The 15,073-nt window shown below is 44.9% G+C and overlaps 5 protein-coding genes and 2 further genes across 5 annotated transcripts; 1 reads left to right on the forward strand and 6 right to left on the reverse strand.

The window, feature by feature from the left end:
* Positions 1-243: 243 nt before the first annotated feature.
* SIP5 (Sip5p) lies at positions 244-1,707 on the reverse strand (the record flags this gene model as incomplete). The annotated part of the gene is made up of 1 exon (XM_003647226.1): positions 244-1,707. One exon carries the CDS (start codon positions 1,705-1,707, stop codon positions 244-246), a length of 1,464 nt encoding a protein of 487 aa, XP_003647274.1.
* A 1,091-nt stretch (positions 1,708-2,798) lies between these two features.
* On the reverse strand, positions 2,799-4,577 carry Ecym_6055 (alpha-keto acid decarboxylase family protein; the record flags this gene model as incomplete). The annotated part of the gene is made up of 1 exon (XM_003647227.1): positions 2,799-4,577. One exon carries the CDS (start codon positions 4,575-4,577, stop codon positions 2,799-2,801), a length of 1,779 nt encoding a protein of 592 aa, XP_003647275.1.
* A 652-nt stretch (positions 4,578-5,229) lies between these two features.
* On the reverse strand, positions 5,230-6,669 carry Ecym_6056 (GSK family serine/threonine-protein kinase; the record flags this gene model as incomplete). Its single annotated transcript, XM_003647228.1, has 1 exon — positions 5,230-6,669. One exon carries the CDS (start codon positions 6,667-6,669, stop codon positions 5,230-5,232), a length of 1,440 nt encoding a protein of 479 aa, XP_003647276.1.
* Positions 6,670-7,840: 1,171 nt separating this feature from the next.
* On the reverse strand, positions 7,841-8,885 carry Ecym_6057 (the record flags this gene model as incomplete).
* A 93-nt stretch (positions 8,886-8,978) lies between these two features.
* On the reverse strand, positions 8,979-9,549 carry Ecym_6058 (the record flags this gene model as incomplete).
* Positions 9,550-9,710: 161 nt separating this feature from the next.
* On the forward strand, positions 9,711-11,468 carry PSO2 (DNA cross-link repair protein PSO2; the record flags this gene model as incomplete). Its single annotated transcript, XM_003647229.1, has 1 exon — positions 9,711-11,468. The coding sequence occupies one exon, from the start codon at positions 9,711-9,713 to the stop codon at positions 11,466-11,468; it is 1,758 nt and encodes a 585-aa protein (XP_003647277.1).
* Positions 11,469-11,796: 328 nt separating this feature from the next.
* Positions 11,797-13,956, reverse strand: GAT2 (Gat2p; the record flags this gene model as incomplete). The annotated part of the gene is made up of 1 exon (XM_003647230.1): positions 11,797-13,956. The coding sequence occupies one exon, from the start codon at positions 13,954-13,956 to the stop codon at positions 11,797-11,799; it is 2,160 nt and encodes a 719-aa protein (XP_003647278.1).
* Between the last annotated feature and the right edge of the window lie 1,117 nt (positions 13,957-15,073).

A 15,073-nucleotide genomic window follows, 5' to 3' on the forward strand; every position in this document is an offset into this window, starting at 1 on the left:
GTTGTGAAAAAACTCAGCCCGATGTTACCTCTAAATCTGAAAAAAACAGTGCCTTGAAATTTTTTTTGCGTGATTACGTATTAAATGATTACGTATTAAATGATATAAATATGACCATATAAAAGTAATGCTTTAACCGGAATGGAGTGGAATGAGTGGATCGAATTGAGGGTGGAGGGTATCTATGGATGGGTTGAGGTGCTAGTACCAGCAGGACGCATGCTGTATACAAGCATGAGGCCCTTAGCTGTGTTCACGGTGTTGTTGTTCGAGTAAGCTGAGGCGCATAGCGTGGCGGATCATCTCTTCTTCTAGTTCATGTGCAACAGAGCTGTTGCTATTGAAGGTGGATGTGCCGCTAGTCAACGAATGGCTGTAGCCTCTGTGGTGTTCTGGATCAACAAGCCGGTTGCTGACATGTATAGCTGTAGCATTTGCTGATCTGCGTGCGAGTTTCGTTCGTTCTTTGATTAGCTTTATTTCCCAGTCTGGACGAATCATATCCGAGGTGACGACGGAGGGATGTTGATGTTCAACGGAGTGACGGCGGGACGGCGGATTTTGAAGAGAGAGTTCCTGCAGGCACGCAGAGGTGCCTTCGCGGTGCTGAGACGTCGAGGTATCGATGGGGCGTGATTGGGAAACATAGCTGCTTGGTGGAGAGCCTAGGATACCAACGGTTCTGTTCGTTGGTGGGTCGTAGGTGATTCCGAAACACGGAGTTGCACAGTAAGGGCAGCTTGCCGGTTCAGAAATTAACATATTCGGGTCCTTGTCATCGTATGTATGTGGATCGCGGACTGCATCAACTTCCTCGTGAGGGAAATGCGGATCTTGGCGTTTGATTTGAACAAAGCATTCCGTGCATATCGGTTGTAAACAGCAGCGGGAGATGTTCATCGGTTCTGGGAAGTAAAGAAAACAAATAGGACACTCTGAGCCGTTCTTGTAAAGATCATACTTCAAATCGTCGCTGGGGAGCCACTTATCAAGAACTCCCTTCTGCTTCGACGCTTGTTTAGCTTCGAGAAAACGTTCATTTTCTGCTTCCTGCCATAAAATACGCTTGCGATAAAGCCTAGCCTTGAACACCTTGGAACGCTGTTTGCGTTGTTCACGTCCAGATAACGATCTATCCACTAAATTTTCTATGTCATTGGCATATATGTCTCCAATTTCAACCCCTTCAAACTCTTCTGCATTTTCTTCGAATGCAGCATGGAGTATCAAACTATCAATCACCTTAATCAATTCCTCTCGAGTCCAGCTAGAATCGAAATCTTGTAGAGGAGTGTAGAAAGGAGCTAACTTCCTCTCCACAACAAGCGCCCGAACTACATTTGCGTTATAATCTAACTTATCAAGTTTATAGCAAGCGTACGACGCCAAATAACCCCCATCTACGTTCTCGTCATATTTAACCATCAACTGCTTAACATGCTGCTCCCGAATCCGTTCCTTCTCCTTAGTGAGTCTTTTACGATACGGATTCCCGTTACAAGATTCTAACCTAGACATACCACTGGCATTCAATAAATTCCCAACCAACGACGAAGCCCTCCGCGACCTTAGAGTATCATTCGCCAGACTACCCGTCGACGCGGCACTAGAATTAGAAAACGATCTATACTGCTTATGCCCACCCCCGCTTCTCTGGTTGATACTCTCCAATTCATCATGCTCCAACTTCCCCGTAGCGTTACCCATAATCTCAAATTTAACAATAATTTAAAAATAAAATAATAAAAAATAAAATAACAATAAAAATACCCCCCTAGTAGATTAAAAATATCGTTCTGCTCTTTTTCAACAAATAACCGCTACTCTATTTATAATATTCAAAACAAAAACCCCTACTCTCTTGTAGTATCCTAAAACAAAAGATACAAATATTATTTTACCTGTCTAACAGTTCACTAACTTCCTTATTCTTACAACCAAAAAATAACTTTTCTATTCACTAATCTCTAGAACCAACTGAGACTGACTACAACTACCTGACAACACTTCTTAGACGGCTTTATTTGTTGTCAGTGTCTGACAAACAAGCTTTTCAAAAACTCTCCTTCCCCCTTTATATTTTATTTTTTGAGAAACTGCGCTTTCTCGGAATCAAAACCAGGTTGATTTCCGAGCTGTCGCAGCCTCATCGAGGAAAAGAAAGAGCATCGAACGCACAAACGTGTGACAGCTTTTGCTGTTGATGCGGAGGTGGTTGTAGAGTGGTTATCTACTAGGTTTATATATGTATTAGTTGAGGTAAATAAATATGGTAAAGCTGTGGGAGGTTTTGTAGAGTATATAGTAAGCAGTATGATGTAATAAACGGAGATGAGGGGTGTGGAGTGGGGCTGAAAAGGTATCACAGTTGGTAGTATATACAGTTTTATTTATATTCTGGTATCAGAAAAATGAGCGAGGGGGAAACGAGGCAGGGCGTTGTGGAGGAGCAGACAAAGAAGTTAACGGCAAAACGGGTTTGTATGAGATTCCACAGGTGTGTGTAAAATGGCGCAGGGTGTGTGTCCGACGAGATGCGGCTAACAAGTGGAGCACATGAAAGGCAATATGTTTGAGCAGACCAGATGTATGAACCTGGAGGGATGGTGATATTTGTTTCCTGTAGCAAGTTGCGAAGGGCACGGCGACGGGCGAGGCAGGAGAGTCGTCTAAGAGTATGGCGTGGAAATAAAAGTGGGAAAATGTCAGATTTAGTATGGTAGAATGGTGGGGAATGAAAGGGATCTCACTATATAAGAATGCTACAGTATGTGGGTTGAAACGTGGTATTGGTTTGTTCAGGCTAGTTTTGGCCGTTTTGGTTGAGTCGAGTGTTCGATGTCTGAGGAAACATAATTTTCCAAAAGTGCTTGTGGAGCGTCCATTGAGGGGAGAATTATCTCGACCATTTTTAGTATATCTTGATTCGAAAATCTTTGGTCTTTTAAGAGTTGGTCTAGTTGGCCAACCTTGACGACTTTACGGACGTCGTAATTGGTACCGCCAAATGCGGGGATTATTGAAAGGTTGTTCCAGGGTTGAATATTGTAGTAATCAGCTGTTGCATGATGTGTATCACGGCTTAATAATCTATCAATAGTATATCCCTGGTTGTTAATGACAAATATATATGGGGCCAATCCCCATTTGATGATGGTACTTATCTCTTGGACGGTAAGTTGTAAAGCACCGTCGCCAACAAAGAGAATAATCCTGTTATCTTTAAGTCGGTTACCTCTGGATTCCTCTTGGACCGCGATGAGAACGCCGAGGCAAGCACCAACGGAATAACCCAAAGACCCCCAGAGAGGCTGGGAAACAACTTTTGTGCCAGAAGGGAATTTAATTTGGTTCACTCCGAGTCCAGAAGTGCCCATTTCGGTCACGATAACGTCTCCAGGTCTAAACCAATGAGACAGACGGGCCCACATCCACTCCTGTCTAAGTGGTGTATTAGCATCCGGTTTGACACGCAGACAGGAGCTTTCCGGGATTTCTTCCTGGATGTATTGTAGTTTGGTTGGGTCCAGGCATCGAGCGAGCAACTGTAAAACGTCTTTTAAGCGTACATCAGGGTACGTTTTTGTACCTGATACTTTGGCATATTTATCGAAAAGAAGAACAATGTTTTTGGGCTTGTAACAGAAATGGTAGGAAGAAGTAGCGTAATCGGCAGTGAGTGCGCCTGCCACAAGGACGAAATCAGCAAAGTCCACCACCTCTCGTACTTGAGGAGAAGATATAGACCCCATATAGACCCCAACATAACGTTTACTTTGTTCATCAAACGACCCTTTGCCCATTGGTGTACAACAAAGCGGAAAGCCGGTTTTCTGTGCAATTTCTGTTAATTCTTCAATACAGTCATGTCTAGAAGCACAACCATCTGCCACAATGACTGGATGTTGTGCCGAATATATTTTTTCCAGCAATATGTCCACAAGTTCTTCAACTGCATCACTGATAGGTTGGTTGAAACCACGCATTAAATGTAGCGGAGAATCTAAGCTTTTGCTATCGACCAAGTGGCCTGCAAGATTCACGGGGATTCCACAATAAACCGGTTGTTGTTGGTTATAACAACGAACGATACAGTTGTCAATCACATCACAGATGTTATCGCTCTCCTTAAGTACAGCAGTATGAACACAGATATCACTTGCCAATCTATGGAAAATGTCATAATCACTATTGCCCAGGGTGTGATGGAGAAGCAGTTTCTTAAGCTGCGCTGATGACGGTGGCATCCCAACAACATGCAATACTGCAACATGCTCCGAAAATGACCCGGCGATTCCGTTAAGCACTGACATTTCACCGACCCCGAAAGTTGTAACCAGGCATGAAAGACGTTTAATACGGGAGTAGCCGTCGGCAGCATACGAAGCATTAAGTTCGTTAGCATTACCACACCATCGCATCGAGGGTATCTGATAGATTTGATCGAGTAATGGGGAGTTAAATTCGCTCGGAAGCCCAAAAATTGTAGTGACATTAAGCTGATTCAATCTATGGAATAAATATTTCCCCAAAGGGATCTGGGGTGGAACATTATGCTGCTCAGTATAAGTTGACATGGCCTATTCGACTGGCTCTATTCACTCATGCAATCTCTGCACCTCTTGTGTACATAGATATTAACGATCGTTTCTAACAAAATCTAAGAAATTTCATTTTGGCTTTTTTATTTCACTTTCCTAGTGCGGATGTGCATAAAGGATAATTTGACGTTTGTTTCAACAAGTCAAAATATTCCTACGCAAAAAGTATTAAAAATGCACACATAGAGGAGACCAAACTACGAAAGTCCAGCTAGATGCATACCGATATCTATATATATGTATTATGCAGGTATAAAACAGCTCGGATGATGCATCTATCCAGATACAACGCGGGGTTGGCGGACACTTGAGGTTGAAAACCATGTGGTGAGAACCAGTCATAATGTATGAGAAGATTGTATATTGTACACCGTAGATGGGATGACGTTAGAATATGCGTTCGTGCAAGGTTCAGGGCAGAAGGGGCGTTTCGCTCAATAACACAGGGAAAAGGATATATGCCGTCCTCCCAGGGAAACAAACTAAATAATAGTAATCATAATAATAATAATAGTAATATAATAATAATAATAATAATAATGATAGTAATAATAGTAATAATAACAATAATAGTACTAGTAGTGGTTATGGTAGTGAGGGGTGGTAGTATAATAATAATTATTTTAAGTCAATCTGAGCGAGTGTGTAGTATCAACTTAGATTGTACTAAGGATTTTTCCAGGTCGTTCAAATCGTTAAACTCATCAGCAGCGAACTGCATCAATTGCAAATTGTGGCATATACCTTGCCAGAGTTCTGCAGGCGCGTTAGAAGCGCCACCTCTTGCACCGCTGGCTGTCGTCGTCGTCGTTGTCGTCGTCGTCTCCGTATCGCCCCGAGCGAGGCAAGTAATGTCATCAAAATAGGAACTGCACAATGCCAGTAAAGCATTGAACCGTTTTGTGGGGTCATACTGCAGCACATCGTTTAGCAGCTGCACGGTCTCCGGGTCTTCGCGCTTGAAAACTTTGCTCAGCGGAATGGGCTTGATCTGCGGGAACTTGTGGTCAGAGTAATTCTCATTCATCGCACAGATCTCCGGTCTCGTAGGCGTGCCCAAAATCTTGATAATCTCGACCAACTGGTCGATCCCCGACTCCCCAGGGAACATCGGCTGCCCCAGAAGCAACTCCGCCATCACACACCCCGTGGACCAGATATCGATCTGCGTGGTATAGTTCGTAGCACCGAATATCAACTCCGGCGCCCTGTAGTACCGCGAGCAAATGTATGACACATTGGGCTCCGTCGGCTTCAGCTGCTTCGCCGACCCAAAGTCGCACAGCTTGAGCTGCAAACTCTCCGCGTCCACCAGCAGATTCTGCGGCTTGATGTCCCTATGGCACACCCGCGCCACCCGGTGCAGATAGTTGAGCGACTTGAACAGCTGGAACATGTAAACCTTGATCTCGTCACGTGGCATCAGCGTCCGGCTCGTCACAAAATGCCGTAGCCGCTGATACAACGACTGCGGCATGTACTCCAGAATCAAATTCAAATATACCTCGTTCGTCTGCGGCTCGCTCTCGTAGAAATGGTAGCGCAGATCCACCACGTTCACATGTTCTAGAAGCTTCATAATCTCCAACTCCCGGTTCTTAAACCTCTTGTCCTGCAGCACCTTCTTGATCGCCACCTTCTCCCCGGTCTGCTCTATCACCGTCGTAAACACAACCCCAAACGACCCGTGCCCGACAACCTCTGTGGCCGGGTACGTGATCTCCACCAACTCCTCCTCGGCCTCCGTCTGCGTCTCCGCACCACCGCCGCTCTCCTGCCCCCCGTTACTGCTACCATTATTATTACTATTACTATTATTACTATTATTGTTATTATTATTACCCTTACCATTATTATAAATATGAATGTTACTATTGTGACTGTGGTTCTCATTGTTCCCCGTACGGTTACCATGGTGATTGTTGCTATTGGCCGCCCCGGCCCCCGTCCTTCTGCTGTGTCCTTTGTAGACCTGTTTGGTCACTGTGGGATTAGTAATGTGAGTAATGTCCATTGTTTCGGCGTGCTGCTGCTGCTGCTGCCCATCTCGGACTTCCGACTGCTGCATCTGTGTATCGTTTCCTCTTCCCCGGCCCTGCGCGTGCACCCTAATAAGAGACGCCCGTCCGTCTCCCGAGATCCAAGCAACCGCCGCAGGCAAAAAACAATCGCCAACCCTGCTGCACAGACCCGCTCGTTCCAGTGCTGCTCCACTACCCTGTATACGACGGCTGCCGCCAACCAGACCCGTCTGCTGTTTTACCCCCGGGAATTAGCCAACAGGCGTGCCACCAGCTGATGGCCCTGCAGAAAGAAATAGCAAAAAAGGGGATCTCTGTCTCCCAGCCGGTCGCTTCGTGCCGCTCCCCAGTAACTAACGCGGGGATCGATCGGTTTGCCCTGTTGTTTTCTACCACGCCTGACTGACGATAGTAGCGTTTCCTCCCCTTGGTGGACCTAAAAAACAAAAACAAAAACAAAAATAAAACAAAAAAAAACACTTGTGACGGTCGGTGGTTCGATTCGTGTGGATGCAAAAAACCGCTGTGCGTGTCGTCGGTCGATTTGTGGTTCTGTCGATGGGATGGGACCTGTTGAGTTCTTTGTAGATATATGTGTGTTCCGCTTTTCTGTTTCACGCGCCGTAGTGGTATGTTGTTGCAGTGTTGCAGTTCTTGCCGTGGACGAGAAGCGGAGAGCGTATTAAAGAAAAAGGGTTTTTCTTTTTTTGTCGTTGCGGTGGTGGTGGGGTGGTGGGCTCTCTCTGTGTGTCTCTGTCTGGAACTGGGGTAGTGTAGTGTAGTGTATTGTGCTGCGTGTAGATTGGCAGTGTGTGGTGGGCTGCGGTGTGAAGGTATCGTTCTGCTGTGTTCGGTTGTGTTCGGTTGTGGGTGCTTTCCTTTTCAGATGGTGGAGCAGAGTGTGTGGGAGATATGGGTATGTATGGTGTGTGATGTATTCTTGCTCGACAGGAGTTTTGATTGGTTTGGTATTATTTTTTATTTAATTTATTGTAGTGGGTCTGGGGTGTACGAGCGGTGGAATCAGCTGTTGGAACGCGTTTGCTTTAAGGTGCGGGCGGGCAGGGGGCGCGGGGGGCGGGTAACGGGCTAAAGGGAGTTACCGCATGTCCGTAAGGGGGAGCGGAGCCGCGGTGCGCAGGTTAAAAATCAGAGAGTGTAATATTGATATATACGATTGGATCCGGGGTGTCCGGGTGTCCGGTGGTGCTACAAGGACTACAACTTCGGGTTCCCGCGGGCAAAGTGCGCGCCCTTGCGGATGTTTGCGATGAGATCCGGGAGGGCAGTCTGCAACAGCAGCTGTTCCTCCTTGGTGAGGTGGGCCAACAGGGAGTGGTCCACGGCCTGGATGTCGCCGCGGTGGAGGACGAGTGGAAGGGCGAAGTAGTCGACGGCGGTGCCGTCGCAGACGGCGCGGAGCGCGGCCTGGGCGGCTGCGCCGGCCTGCAGGCCGGGTAAGTAGACGTAGGCCGGGGGGTTCTGGCTGGGGGGGGATGGTCTCGCCGTTGAGGGAGCGGATGACGAGCTGGGCAAAGTTGAAGCCTGCGAGGGCCATGGAGAGGGTTGCAGAGCCTGCGCCGTTCTTGGCCTTTACGACCTCGTCGCCGCCGAACTGCACGCGGTGGATGTACTCTTTATAGGCCTTGCCGTTGTCCTTGAGCAGCAGAGAGGCGAATTTTTTGTCTTTGAAGACGGGAATGATGGTGTTGCCGCTGTGGCCGCCGATGACAGTGACGTGGTCGGCGAGGGAGTCGATGGAGTAGGAGTTGCGGCCCAGGGTGTCGAGCAGGAAGGACTGGGCGCGGGTGAGGTCCAGGGAGGTGACGCCGAAGAGACGGGCCGGGTTGAACTTGCCGAGTTTCTTGAGCGTCTCTGCGGCAATGGGGACGGTGCTGTTGACCGGGTTCGAGATGATGAGGATCCGTGCAGTTGGACAGTGGGTCGCGACCGCGGTGGTGAGCGCGCGGACGATGCCGGCGTTGATGTTAAAGAGGTCGTCACGTGACATGCCCGGTTTACGGGGCACGCCCGCCGGAATGACGACCAGCTGGGAGTCCCGCAAGGCGGGGCCAAGCTGGTCGTCACCTTCAAAGCCTCTGACGACACAGTCGGTGTTGATGTGGGAGACGTCTGCAGCGACGCCGGGGGCGTTTCTGATATCGTAGAGGTGCAGCGTGGAGACGTATGGAGAATTTTTCAAGAGTAACGAGAGGGGCTGTCCAATACCTCCAGCAGCTCCTAGGACAGTAACGTGGACCATTTTTTTGTTGATATACTTGCGACGGTGGGGTTCCAGCAGATGTGTGTCTGTGCTGTGTGTGCTGTGGTGAACGCGAGTGTGGATTGTATCTATTTAGTCGTTGCTATATATACGTTGAAGAATGGAGGGGAGCAAGGTGAGGTTGGTTCCGGCGAGGCCGGAACAGGGTATCGCCGTCACGTGACCTGCCGTGTTGCCAAGGTCCGCGCTGAGGGTTTCCAGCAACTCGTCGCAGATCTGCTGCGGGTCCGTCGACGGCGGCAGCAGGTCTATCTTGTTAAGCAGGATTATGACGGTGCATTGGAGACCGAGACGGTCTCTTTCGGCCAGGATATTGCACAGTTCGTGGTTACTCTCGGCGATGCGAGCGGAGGCGAAGGCGTCGGTGCACCAAAGAAGAATATCAGTAGAGTCAAAGTAATTCTCCCAAAAGGGCCGGAGCGTGGATTGGCCCCCGATGTCCCAGAGTTGAAGGTTGTAAGGGCCTATGGGGAGGGTGTGGATTTGGAAGCCGACGGTTGGAGTAATAGGGGGCAGCGTGCCATCTGGATAGAGAAGACGATGTACTATGGTAGTTTTTCCTGAGTTATCGAGGCCTAAGCACTAGACAGCGAAGTTCTTTGTCCTTGGCCTTTTGCTTCTTGATGATCGTGAGCAGGCCCATTATTCTGATTGTGGATGTGGTTTGGTTTATGATGGGGGATCTTGAAGAAGGGCGAGCTAGCCAACAGGTTTTTGTTTTTTAGTTTTTAGTTTCTTGTTTCTAGTTCTGCTCCCCATGGATACGTGAATGAGAAGTTGGTTCTGGGTATTGGAGTTCTAGATATGAGAAAGAGTATTGTTGAAGTGAATAGGAAGGATGTACGATATAAGAAGGAAAGGAAGCCGTTGGGTTTGCGGCAGTCGAAACTCTTTGAGTTTGATATCCCGCGTACCAGCAATCCGTTGGATCGCAGCAGCAGGAGTTGCACCGTACTTGGAGGAGCACCAGGGGCCGTGCTACAGGGTTCAAAGGAGCCGGAGGTGATTACTGTTCTTGAAGATGATGTTGAGTATGTTTCTTCGGATGATTGTGAGGGTAATTTAGGTGCATCGCAGCGGAAAACCCTGTTTGTTCAAAGTTCGGAAGATATGGAGGAAGATGTTGCTGAAACAGGGGATATTTGTGAGATATTGGATGATCCAGAACCATATGAGGTGAATTCTGAGGTTATCTGTCCTCTATGTCTTACTGATTTATCTTTTTTGTATCTCCATGAACGAGAAGCTCACTGTGACCAGTGCCTTCTTGCCAGGAGCTCGGTTAGACGCAAGAGATCCATTCCGCTTCCCGATGTGAAGAAACTTAAATTCTCAGAGGTTACTATAGTCGTTGACGGGTTTAATTTTATGGATAATAGTGAGGTGAAGTATTATTTTCTTTCCCATTTTCATGCAGATCATTATCAAGGTCTTTGTCAAAGTTGGAAACAAGGGCGGTTGTTTTGTTCACAAATAACCGCAAACTTGGTAATTTCAAAATTTAAGATCGATGTGGACCAAATAACCATACTGAAACTCAATGAGCCTCTTTATATAACCCCTCGTTTGCGGTGTTTCCCCTTGGATGCAAACCATTGTCCAGGAGCCCTGATATTGTTATTTGAAGAGTTGGATTTTAATGGTAGTGTGCTGCACAGTGTGCTGCATACAGGTGACTTTCGAGCTACCAATGGTATGATACGAAGCCTTGATCAGCTCACTTGTGGGAGAGAGTTGGACAGTGTATACCTTGATACCACATATCTTAACCCTAATTACCATTTCCCCCTTCAGAGATCTGTTCTTAAGCTTACTGCATCGTTTGCTGCTCAAATTAGTCAAACAGGGATTCGTACGTATTTTGGTGATACTCAAAAGTCTATTCTAACCTTTATGAAGTCAACCCGCGATAAGATTATATCTCAGAAGAGGTTTCGATACATTTACCTTATTGCAACGTATTCTATAGGTAAGGAAAAACTTGCTATTTCGATCGCTGAAGAGCTTCAAACAAAAATATACATTCCCCTCAACTCACCCAAACACGATCTCATTAAGCAATATATGGATTGGATCCCAAGCAATATAATTACCCATAATATACAGGAATCATGCGTCCATCTGGTTTCGTTCGACGTACTTTCTTCAAAAGAATCAATTGACAAATATCTTTTAACTGTGCCTCCAATTTACGAAGATATTGTGGGATTTAACCCTACTGGATGGTCTTATGATAATGGACGTAAATACATGTCCTCAGAGGCAACTATCAAGCGATTCCAAAGCGCTGAATCAAGATATAAATATGTGATTGATCTAATAAGGGATTGTTCGGTGGATGAATTGAAAATCGAGACCTTTAGATCGCAGTACAAACCTCACAAGAAGTATCAAGTTTTTAAGGTCCCATATTCAGAGCATTCCAGTTTTAAAGACTTGTGCGTTTTTCTAACAAAGGTACCCGTTTCCCGAGTCTATTCAACTGTTAATCTTCATGATTCCGAAATGCATTCTATGTGGTTTGACACTTGGAGAAGAATAAGGAACGAAATGTTGCATTAATTATGATTACATGTTATTTAATACAAAAAAGGAAGCGTGCAGATAACATTAAAAACTGCTTGTAACCCTGTTCATTTTATATTTTAAAATGTTTTCTTTTCACATATTATTAGTCTGGGAAATTTATCTTTGTTTTTGTTGTTGGTTCAAGTGTTCATCTATTAATTAATAAATAATTCCCTGTCATTCCTTCTTCAACATCATCGTACCTTTTGTATAAATAAAAGGATGTATATGTGAGAAAGGGAAATCAGAACTCATTTTAACAGATTTCAAAAAAAAACTTTAGTTCATCTTAATTTGTACTAAAAGGAAAGAAGACTTCGAGTCAATTTGGGGGTTGAATCACATCATATTGTTCATCCAAGTCAGTCCTTTCATTTATCATTTGTACAAAACTTTCAGGAATCTCAACGGCATCGGGTACTCTCCTATCATCTGGAAATAGTCGCCTTCTATAATGCATCATAATATTTGCGTCCCTCACACCAAATTTCTTGATCAACTTGTTATAAAATAATCCACAAGCATTGCACAAGGTTCTATTCCCGTATGGACCACGCCTCCACTCAGGTGTGTCACGTTCATGACAATGAAGGCACACGCCTGTGTTAGCCCCGCTAATGCTGGTGCCACTTGTCGAACCTGTTCTCCTTTGCCTTTTACGCCTATTTGGAGTTCTTGGTGCTGGATTCAGAGGGCCTGGTGGCGGTACTACCATTGTAGGTAAAGAAGGCTCTGATAGTACATGTCTATGGCGTTGCAAAGGCAGAAGTGATCTTTGGCTGGGGTGTTCCTGATAAGGTCCTGGTCCTGGAATCCCTGATGGGCGATGAAATATACCAGGTGGGGGCAAGTTTGAAAGAGTATCTTCGGCGTTTTGCTGAGATGCCGCTACTGAATGAATAAGTTCTTGTTGCGGTGGAAATTGTTGACGTTGTTGATGCATCGTTGTGAATTGATGATGAGGCAGTTGTCCCTGAGCAACAGATGGAGGACGAGAAGTTTGTTGCTGCTGCTGCTGTTGTTGTTGGTGGTGGTGGTGGTGGTAGTGTGATTGTTGTTGTTGTTGTTGTTGTTGTTGTTGTTGTTGTTGTTGTTGTTGTTGTTGTTGTTGTTGTTGTTGTTGTTGTTGTTGTTGTTGTTGTTGTTGTTGTTGTTGTTGTTGTTGTTGTTGTTGTTGTTGTTGTTGTTGTTGTTGTTGATAATATGGTTTTACCGAAACGCTATACGTGCCTCCTCTAATAGGTCCACTTGTGCTTCGTCTATGATGTTGCTGTAATAGATGCTGCTGATGCTGCTGTTGTTGTTGTTGCTGGTGAGCAAATTGTACTTCCTGTGAATGATAGAGCATTCCCCCTGATGATTCGCCCTGCATGTAGGGGCGAGATCCCTCGCTCATACCACCAACTTTTGGAAACCTAAAAGCTGGTAATTGAACTCCCCATTGAGGTGGCTGCCTATTATAAGGACCTTGTAGCATCGGTTCCGAGGCATGTGGATTTCGGAACGGCGGTAGGCTTGTTGGTGGCGGACCCGGTATTGACAGTTCTGGTAATCCTCTTTTGGTTAACTGTGATACACTAGGTAGGGTGATTTGTGTTGGGTCACGATATGTTTCTGTTTTAACTTGAGCTTTTTGTGGCTTTCTTGTAGTCGGAGAAATAGACTCCTGCTTTGTCCTCAAGAGTAATAGATCCCTGGTAATTGAAGTTAATTTCCTTGAATCTGTTAATAACTGTTGTAGTTCTACTTCTGGGATGCTTTCGAGTAAAGAAGAAGACCCTGTCTCCCCTATTGGCCATCTAGACAAGTTCTGAAATATGGAATTCTTTAAGGTAAGAATTTGTGCAATCAGATCAAGGTATTGAGCATTTTCACTGCTGGTTGGATTCCCAGGGTTTTCTTCTGCTGGCAATGCTTTTGTAGTTTCAGGACTTACTCCGCTGATGCTACTACTTTTACTGCTATTCAAAGCTGTATCTGCAAGAAATTCCAATGATTCGCGGCGTTGATCATAATACGCCGGATCTACAGCGACGACATCGCTGACACGCAGGGGATTAGGCAGTGCTCTGGGGGTCGCCTTAGATCCATTGTCAACATTAAATCTATGCCCGCTTGGAACTCCTTCAATTTTGCAAGCAGAACCTGTACCTCCTGGAGAATTTGGATCTGCATCTGCATCTCTCCCTCCCACATCTTCCAGCAGGCTTTCTCGGACATTAGAATGTCTATGGCTATAATTTAATAAGTGATTGAGACTAGGCAAACTTACCCTTCTTTTATCCTCAGGATCTTCGGATTTATTGATCGTTCTGCCGCTTCTTTGTTCCACCATCAATGGCGGCGTGACTGAAGCGGTCTTTGATGAAGGTATTAGTTGAGTTCTCAGAGTTTTGTTCTTAATAGTATCCTCGCCACCGGGACCTCTAAAATGGGCCGCAGTCTTGGTAAATGTAATTGGAGGAGTAGTGGCAATACTCATTTATTTGTTTGGAATATTACCAGGCAGAAGAGCTCAATTATTTTTTATGTCCTGTCGTCAACTGTGTGTTAATAGTTGATCTCTGCTTTATATCTTTTTGAGCAGAAAGCCAACACTGTCACAATCTAAATTCAAACGTATGTATACTTGGCACAAATGTCAGCGCTTTTTCACACAAACAAAAAAACTGTAAAATCTTGCACAGGTCAGGAAGTGGAACAAACGTGAGAAGGAAATTAATTGTTTGTGGTCTGTATCATATAAGTCTTTGGAGATCTCCTTTGACCAACGCTTTAGCCGTAAAATTTCAGTTACGAACGATATGAGGAAAGAACTAAAATCTGCTTGCTTGTTGCCTCTCTTTTCTGTCTTAATAGAAAAATTAAAATATCAAAACAAAAAAACGACAATTAATTTCTGATACAATTTTATGGGTTTAATTAATTCAATTAAATTCGAACTCAAAACCTATCGATATTTTTTGCTTCAAAGAATTATGAAGAATTCAATAATTAAACGTAATAGCGGTTTTGCGTATAATATAGTCTTTATTCAATTGGCAAGGAGAGAGGTTAGTCTGACAGAATATTTAAATCTTTTTCTTTCTGAATATAATAAAAAATAAAACCTTGCTATTATTCTTTACAAAAGTAGGTTGGGTTGCTAAGGTTACTACTATTATGTCCAAGGGAAAAAAACGTATTATCAGATTTTTTATATATGCAAGATTAAATACCTAAAATTAAAGAACTCTCTCCCATCTATTTTTAATTTTTCGATTGTCTCTCCCGTAATAACATTTCCTGCTTTATACCCTTCAGAAATTGCTTCTGATATTAGTGGAAATGCAAGGGATAATAATCTATTCTGTCTACTCTTTTACAAGGAAAATGTTATTGGAGAAGAAAGCTGCTGATCCCCACTTCCGTATGCACTAATATTCCAAAATTAATACCTAAAAATCCCCTCTATAAGCTTAAATATGGTGTTCATTTTAGCCAAATACGTTCTATGCGGCACTCTTTTTTTGTGTCTGCGTTGTGCCTGGGGAAATCCCTGTGCCAGGGCCGTTATCCTACAGATTTTTCTTGGAACCTCCCATAAATGATATACACCC

Source organism: Eremothecium cymbalariae, chromosome 6 (genome assembly GCF_000235365.1).
Source record: "Eremothecium cymbalariae DBVPG#7215 chromosome 6, complete sequence".
In the NCBI taxonomy this organism is placed as follows: domain Eukaryota; kingdom Fungi; phylum Ascomycota; class Saccharomycetes; order Saccharomycetales; family Saccharomycetaceae; genus Eremothecium; species Eremothecium cymbalariae.